Below are 9,363 nucleotides of genomic sequence, written 5' to 3' on the forward strand. Positions count from 1 at the left end.
ATCGTATACCATAGATAAAAATATCATAAATAAACCAATATCAAAGATAGAATAAAATAAACCAATATCATAAACCAATACCATAGATAAAAATATCATAAATAAACCAATATCATAAATAAACCATTTGAAAAGAGAAACAAGGATAGAATAAAATAAGAACCCCACTTGTTAATGTCACCAGCAACAGCTCCTTGGAATTCTGTTGGTACTTTCAGCTCAACAAGCATAACAGGTTCTAATATAAATGGCCTGGAAGCTGTATAGCACTGATACAAATATCAAAGAATATGGTCATTACTATGAGAACAAAACTATGGACAATATTATCAGGATGATATGTGCAATGTTATGAATATGGATGCAGAATTGTAAAGAACCTGTCTGAAAGCATAGATAGAAGCCAACTTAAATGCAAGTTCACTAGAATCAACGGCATGAGCAGCACCATCTGTCAAGACAACTCTAAGATTTTCGACAGGATGTCCAATTAAAGCCCCCCTGTATGAAAGCAACATTACGTTACCATAAAATGAGTATTGTAATACTATCATGGCTGAATCGCATAATAAAATTGATGTTTCGTAAATATGCCAATGAATGAACTTTGGCTTCCTCAATATTACATTCTTAGTCCCCATAAATTACTTTTGAATGCTCACTTATTCCATCATTACATTTTTCGGTGGTCTTTATTACATTCATGGGGAATAAGATAATATATGTTGAACGACAATTAGACTTAAAGTAGAAATCACAAATAAGCAATGATGAAAATTTCACTCACGAGTTGGCGGCTTCCTTAAAACCTTTTTCAATTGCAGGGATAAAACCTGATGGAATAGCTTGCCCAACAAGGAGGTTTTCAAATTCGAATTTAGTTGGTGATCCTGCCCGAAGTGGTTCAATATACCTGCAAACATAGAACATAGTGAATTCACTAAGCATCAAGAAACAAAAGGTGATTAGGGATAAGTTGGAACATCACAAATTCACAATCAGCTGCTATCATAAAGTAAGATATACTTTATACGGAAGCCATTAGCCCAGAACCAGAACCAGAACCACAGCAAAGAGAAGAAGGCTTTATCCAATTTGTTTTAAATCTAAGGATTATTACACTTTTATTGAGAAAAGAAAAAGGATATTTATACACATGGAGAAGTCTGGAAGTAAATGAAAATCCCTTTCTAAAATTTGATTGCCCTTGAATACCAGCAATTTTCTGTTCCTAAGAGACATGCATTTAGTTTGGATGACATTGTTTGAAAATCACAATGTATACTTTCTTCATTTATTAATTCACAACACCTTTTATTTAACAAAACTTTTTTGACTAACTTTAAATTTTTTTAATAATGCATCAACTTAATTTTATTTCTAATCACACAGAAAAGAATATAAATTTGAGACAAATTTGTTTAAAAACTAACATGGACAAAAATGCCTCTTTTGTCAAGTGCTTATATTAAAAGGAACTTCTCAAAAAGTAATTTCTGAATAAACAATTTGCTGTAAGATTAATATAAGTTACTTTTTTTTTATCCTTTAGAAAGTACTTATTGAGCCTAATATAAAAAATATATAATTTACACACTACAACGACATATTTATCTTGTAATATTCAGTAAGTTAAAACTTGGGGAAAAATAATTAATCAATCTTGTAATGATCAAACAGTTCTTCAAACAGTGCCTACTCCCTAATCTTGCCTTGCATGCAAGGTCTATGCATATTTAGACATGCGGTTGTTTGAGAGAAAGTTAATCACGACTAAGTCACAGTCATTATATTTCTTGCAAGGTTGGTTCACATGATTTCTATGCTCCAACCATAGGGTATTGAAAATTGTAATTGTAATTGCAATTAAACTTTATTTGGAGTTATATCTTTGATGCTAACAGTTTGTCAGTAAGTATCTCTCCTAAAGTTGTAATTATTGTAATTGGATAAAGGTAAAACTCAAAAGAATGGTTTAATATAGAACAGGCCCCTTCACACGAATGTCGCTTATTCTTTTTGAGTTTGAAGAATGGACAATGCACAGGTCCATCCTATCTTGGGATGCAGCTTTTATTAAGAATAATTGAGAGACAACAAGGATTGAACCCTCTGTCTAGTCATAGAAGCTCTTACACCATTATTGAAACTCAGTCACTCTAATTAAACTTTAAAAAATAGCTCAAGGGAGAGGGTTGCCCTAGACTTGTAAAGGCTTCTACCACACCTTATCCTTAGGACATGTGGAACTATAATATAGCTTCTCATGCTCAAGACTGGACAAAGACTTGCTATTTGGTTGACTAGACATTTTGGGGTGACCCAAAAACAACCATAGAATAGGTTCTGGTACAGTAATATACCATGATATGAACCATCTTTCCCATGAACTTAAATTGTTGGTCAGCGACACGATTTTATATCTAACACTTTCATGAGAAACAAATCCAAAAAGAAGACTTTTTTTAATATGAAGAGAAAACTAAACAAACTGGGTAGGACAAGGGGATAAGAGTTACTCTTTACCATAAAAAAATAATGAGAAAAAAATACCAATAACATGAAAATCCGCCAGTAATACTGTAAATCCAAAACCTAACCTCCATCTCATCAGAATGCATCCTAACTAAGTGAGGAACCTGCATCCATTAAGAAAAACATTTAGCCAAAAATTCATTCTAATTTTGAAATGCAATACATGAAAGCACAGACCTAATGATCTAACTAGTGAAAATATTACATCACTGGTAGCACAGCAACAAAATTTTGGTGCATAGTTTTAAAGAAATTCATGAACCCAGGGTAGATTAAAATTGAATAATTGCTATAATCTTATGTCATGTAATTTATTACTCTTCCCAAGATGAAATCTAAAGGAAATAATAAAAAGCTGAAGATTTCAACAAAATACTGCAAAGTTGTGTTTGGAAAAATCTTGAGAGTTACACCTATGATTTATAGCATAGCATTAGCCAAAAAAAAATCCAGGATTCAATTGCACATATGCACATGAATAACACAATCACAAAAAGCCTTAGATTTTACCTTGATCTTCTTGCCGGTGTTTACATTAATAATAAACTCGCCCTTGCGGATCACACCCTCGTAAATTCTTCAACACCCAAAGCCGGGGGGAGGGAAAATTGAGAAAACAATCCAATAATTTTGTGTAATTTACAAAGTTAACACATTCAAAACAAAATATATGCAGACAAACACACGCAGGGAAAGTGATAAAATGGTTAATGGTGAGAATAAAATGAGTAAATCTCGGTTGTGGAAAAACAAAATGCTCAGGACGGGGAGGAGGGGAGCGCAATATGGGCCCGAGGGACTGGTAACTCTGGGTGGCAAGACTGGTGGGGAGGGGTAGTGAAATGATTTTGTTAGAAAAGAGAGTTGGGGAGTATATTGGGAGGTGACAAAATGCTGAGGAGGGCATTCAGATTGTTGGGATTAGAATCAGACTAGGAGAGAGTCAGGTCTCTCAAAAGTCTGCCATTTGTCACACATTGTTTTTTCCTTTCTCAGTAAAGAACACATATGACCTGGGGAAGGGTAAAGCCACATTGGATTTTACCCATTTCCTTCAGTTTCTGTACTGTTTGATCTCTTTTCTACCTACAATTGGTACCAGTTGTTACATACAGTCATACGAGAGGCGACTTCTATATGTAATCATGTGAGCTCTAAAGTACGTCAACCATTCATGTACGATGATGCAGCCAAGAATTGCTCTCACTCTCATAACAGCCAACTTCTCTCACTTGATACTGCCATATATATGTTGAAAAAGAGTTTGAAGTTATATTACCTTAAATATGTCAACTGGCCAAACCGCCCTTCCTCCAACTTAAATGCCAACGCTACAAGTGGCCCATCAAGACTTCCAGTCAACTCAACCTGAAAGTGCATAGATAAATTATTCAATAAAAAAAGAAACAAGAGCACAAATGCAAAATCGGCTTGCAAAATCATTTGCAGGCCTCTCATTGCCACAGCAAGAACTCTTGAGACCTTTTGGTATCATTTAAAATCCTTGGGTTTTTCCCGATGGATTTGCATCAGTTTCTAATTACCACATTCAGAGTTTTGGATCATACCAAGAAGCAAATACAACTGGTAACTTTTCAGTGTTTTGGCGCATTCGGTTGAAACTTGTAAAGGAAGTCCATGCCTTTTAACAGCTCCTTTTCGACTACTCATTTAATTGAGATACGATTACCTTTTCGGCCTCGCTTTGGTGCTTAGTACATGGTCTGTCTAAGGGTGTTCCTCACTTCCTCTAGCTAACATTCAAAGGGATTGGCATGCTTTAGTACATGGTCCTGTTTGTTGGGTGATACCATTTTGTATCCATGTGAGGATATTCCATCCTCTTGTGTACATTCTTCTCTCTCCTAATAAAATTTCTTTTTCTATCAAAATAATTTAACCTTCCCTTGACTAAGTTGTGATTTATATTTTGAAAACTTATGCAATAGTTATCATCCCGGTTAAATCTAAGTTATGTTATTTTTCATTTTGTATTTACTTTTTCTGCCTGGAGTCTTACAAATGCTACTATAGATGCAAGAAAATGTCCACATGAGAATTTTTAACTTTTTTAAAGATTATGTTTAACTAGTAATTACATTTTAAAAAATCCATGAAAATTTAATTATTCGAGTAATTAACCAAGTTCTTAATTGATGTTTTTCCCCTTTTTCTAGGTTTTACTCTATTCTCCATATATTTTCTTGTATGATTCTTCAAACCAAATATTCTTCTTTCACTCCCACTCAAATATATATCTAATCTATAAATATAAAGAAACTTATAAATCATCATTAAAAAATAGCCTGCAAATTCAGAGGCCAATTGACAATTTATGACAAATAGATCATAATATCAAAGCAAAACAAAGATAAACATCTTACAAATCAGGTACCTTTTCCTCATTCTTTGTTTGGTCAAGGGCATAACTACTAACTTCAATTGGACATGGCAAATAATTAAGTACACCATCCAGAAGTGGCTGTACTCCCTGTATCAGTAACAGAAGACAATGAAAAGCATAAGAGGCAGAAGGTAAAAATAGGGATGCCTGCAAGCATATGCATGTACAAGAGAACCTCTTGGGGGTTTGGGAGTTTGAACTTGAGAGCAAGGATACCAACCCAAGACGAATTGATGATAAAAAGATTCATCAATTACACAAACCCGATCAAAAGGTAACTTAATAAATGATACAAATTACAAAACATTACACGCCACATTAACAGAGCAATCCAGAATATCACAAGCAAGATAGGAGATCGAACACAAATAGGAGACTAGTAGTCAGTAATAGATAGTTATAAACACAGCAGCATTCTAATAAAAATTTATCAGGACAAAATATTTTATTCCTTTATATTTATTGTGTATGGTCATAAATTGACCTGTATTTGATTTCATTTGGGCATATGATGGGATCAAAAATCCCAGACATCTATGATCCAATCAAAACAAACGTAAAGGATCTAGTAGGTTGGGCAACTTAAGCTACCTCTTGCAATATTTGAATATTTTACACTCCTAATATTTTGAGCCATCCTGACAAATATTAAATACCTGCTAACATGATGCATGCCATTTATGATCCCATATGATATGCATACTCAACCATTATAGCAGTTGTGTATTACAGAATGTCGAGGCAACTATGCCAAGAGGATTTAAGTTCTCAAAAAAAGAAAAGGAAAAAAAAAAAAATCCAAATTAGGTGCATTGTGTACATATGGAAAATAAGGATACAACATATTAATAATGTAAAGAGGAGGAATACAGAAAGCAATGACTATATAGCATAGAATACACATAATAACTAAAGGTAATTCAATGGTTGCCTTATTTTTAAAAGCACTACCCATGAACACTGGTACAAACTTCAGTGCTATGGTGGCCCTACGAATTGCTTCCTGCTCAAAGAAAAATGACATCACAATAATAAAACTCAATATTTAATAAAATAATTAAATATTCTAAACTACATATAAAGCTAAAGGAGAATGCCGTACATCAACTTCATGATAATCTATTGGTGAAAAACCATAGGCCGAAGTGAGTGAAAAATGCAAGAACTAAGCATCAACGAAGAACCAAAGAACCATGCTTACAACTTTTATTAGCAGAAACCATACATATTACAATATAAGCAATTTTTTTCACTGATAATCATAAAATAACAAGACCACTTCCCATTGACACACCTATGCCTTTACTATTTCTGATACACATCTAGAATGCTCAAGACTTCTATGTAATCAACAATAAAACATCCCAACAAAACAATTGTCAGAGGTAAACCAAATTCGATGCATATCCTATAAATCAAATAATGAACATACCTAATAGAGAAAGCTAGAAAACTCTCTAACTTGATTAGAAGAGTAGGGACTTAAGAAACTGACCCTACCAGCTAGATTAGGATAAATACAACAGATTCAGAAAATATCTTCTCTCTCTACTCAGTTTCAGTTAATACCAAACTTCAATAGGGATGAGGGAAAGGGAAAAAAAAAACCGAAAAATGAAAAAAGAAAACCCACAGACCTGAAGGTCAGCAGGTGATATGGGCTCATCACCAAGAAAAGCTTCAGCAAGTTGATCATCAACTTCTGACACAGCTTCTATGAGCTCACGCCTTTTTTCTACTTCCAAGGCTTCCATATCTGCAGGCACCTCTTCAGTGACAACTTTTTCACTGAAATAAGCAACAACAGAGCATGCTAAAAGTAAGCCATAAGGAGAATTAATTTTAGTAATAAACAGCAATAATTTTGAAACAAACCCATTAGAACCCCGAAAATAGTATGCTTTTAACTGCACAAGATCAACAAGTCCCTCAAAATCATCCTCCAAGCCTATCGGAACTTGCATTGCAGCACTATGATGCCGAAGTTTAGATCGTGCCTGTAAAAGTATAGTCCTCAAATGAGAAAAAAGTTATACAACTATAATGATGATGTAAGCACTTTTGGCTATATTTTGCTATTGTATATATGATCTCTTATCCTCCTTCTCCTTCTATCCGTATTAATGATATTCTTCTTTTGTCAATATAAATACAATAAAAAAGAAAGTATGGTGACAATGATATAATGAATCAAAAGGAAACTAAAAGGATTTCCAGAATGCACAAAGGTAATAACAAATAATACTTACTAAACTACCAAACTAAAATTTGATAGCTTATATATTGCTGCAAAATCTTAATTAATGTGATGCTATATACATATAAAAATTAAGGTGAAGTCATAGAAGATTTTTAGTAAACAGGTTACAGAAGGTTTTATCATGAAAAATCAGCTTTAGAAGAGGTTCAACTTTTTCAAATTCCTTAATTTCTCAAAGATCAGCAACCAAGGGATTGAGGAACCAAATCTGCGAAATTCTCTTCCATAAAATCGTATGAATGGCAATAAAACTATAAAACATATCATCTATACGGTCTTCATTAATCTCCAATGAACCTGATTTAAAACTTTCCATGGATCTGCTCCCATTCGATCAAGCTTGTTAATAAATGCAAGTCTTGGAACCTCGTATCTTCTCATTTGTCAATCTACCGTGATGGACTGACTTTGCACACCACCAACACTACAAAGTACAAGAATAGCACCATCAAGGACACGCAAAACCCTCTCAACTTCAATGGTGAAATCAACGTGACCAGGTGTGTCAATTATGTTAATCTGCAATGACAAATTTCCCAAAAGAAATACAGATACAATTATATTTATACCCAAAAATTAGAAAGTATAAATAATTAGCAAGTCAAAGAGATGAAAGAAGGAAGTCATCAGTACTGCAAGTATAATATAGAATTCTTATTCCAATATTCCAATGTTTCAACATTTCTGACTGTCATCGAGACAATTTACTTTTGCTTAGCAGACTAACTTTTTTATTTTCTCAATTCCACTTAAGAATGATTACACAGAGAAACCTTTTCAACCTTTTCTCCATTATCCATCATAACTAATAACTAATCCATAACAATAATTAGTATGTTAGGGATTGCAGTAACAGCAGCACTCAAATCTCACTATACATTAAAAGCTCATTAGCTCTTCAAAATTGATTTAATACTTAAATTCAGTCTGAGCTCAGTCAACTCATAACCACATAAAATTCATCCAACTGAATCTCAACTCCAATCATAACTGCAACACTGAAATGAAACTGACTGATTCATCATAGTCACTAGTAGATTGACAGGTACTTCAATACACATTTTCTTTACAGAAAACGTAAAAAAAATAATTACTTTTTGAAAAATTAGACTAAAATTGGAGTAAATAACTACTTTTATATTGTTTTATCATTTGAGGAATAGCAAAACAACAAAACCATTTGGAGAAGGGGAACAGTTTATCAATAGCAGAGAAAGAGATATTACCTTATAGTCTTTCCAAGAGCAGTAAGTAGCAGCAGACTGGATAGTGATACCTTTCTCCCTCTCCAAGTCCATGGAATCCATCTTGGCGCCGACGCCGTCTCTGCCCCGAACCTCGTGGATCTCGTGGATACGACCAGTGTAGAAAAGCACTCGCTCCGTCAAAGTTGTCTTGCCAGAGTCGATGTGAGCAGAGATCCCGATGTTGCGTAACCGCTCCATGGACTCCTTCCACCATGGCTCCTTGTCCGCCGCCGCCGCCCTCGCTCGAGCAGCGTTGCCCGACGAGAAGTGCCGCAGGTGGAATGCACCGGCAAGGAGGGACGACGCCGGAGACGGAGACGGCGATGGGGATGCCGGGGGCACGGAGGAGGAGAAGAAGGTGTAGAGCAGGCGCGGCGCAGAGGACCTGGCTATCCGTGCCATGATGGTGGTGGAAGAGGTGGCGCAGGGTTTGTCGTTTGGTTTGTGGTTTTGTGGGGGCTTACTGGTGCGGAAACCCTGTGGTTCGAAATAGGAAATTATTAGGCAAATGTTCTTAGGATTTTTTTTAATAAATAAAATAGAGTATATACGGTCAAATAAGATTCAAAAAATTTCATATTCCACGTTTTGGTGTAATGAAATTTTTTTACAATCAAAGTTTTCGAATTTTATAAAACAATTAGGCTATTAATTACTAACAGTCAAAGACTACGTGAGCATTAAATTGCTGACTATAATGTTATTACGTATCGCCAATCAAATTAATAGGTTCTTTAATTAAATTTTTTGGACAAAATACTGCATTTTTATTTAAATTAAAACAACAATATTCATATTCAGATATACCAATCGCATTCAAATTTATATCAAAATTTTTTGCATTGACATTCACATAAGAACTCTTGTATTCTGTCATTCATTTCAGAATTTAAGTAGAAAAGCAGCATTTTATCAAA

General features: G+C 34.4%; 1 protein-coding gene across 1 annotated transcript; it reads right to left on the reverse strand.

Moving 5' to 3' along the window:
- Window positions 1-30: 30 nt before the first annotated feature.
- On the reverse strand, window positions 31-8,951 carry LOC107626631 (elongation factor G-2, mitochondrial). Its single transcript, XM_088504483.1, is given in 13 exon segments — window positions 31-269; window positions 381-501; window positions 788-913; window positions 2,601-2,608; window positions 2,610-2,639; window positions 3,046-3,112; window positions 3,815-3,903; window positions 4,931-5,026; window positions 5,871-5,942; window positions 6,577-6,727; window positions 6,815-6,936; window positions 7,497-7,718; window positions 8,426-8,951. Coding segments are annotated over 13 exon segments (1,701 nt in total). The 5' UTR covers window positions 8,849-8,951; the 3' UTR covers window positions 31-95.
- Between the last annotated feature and the right edge of the window lie 412 nt (window positions 8,952-9,363).

Source organism: Arachis ipaensis, chromosome B2 (assembly GCF_059453495.1).
Source record: "Arachis ipaensis isolate K30076 ecotype BB chromosome B2, ASM5945349v1, whole genome shotgun sequence".
Classification (NCBI taxonomy): Eukaryota; Viridiplantae; Streptophyta; class Magnoliopsida; order Fabales; family Fabaceae; genus Arachis; species Arachis ipaensis.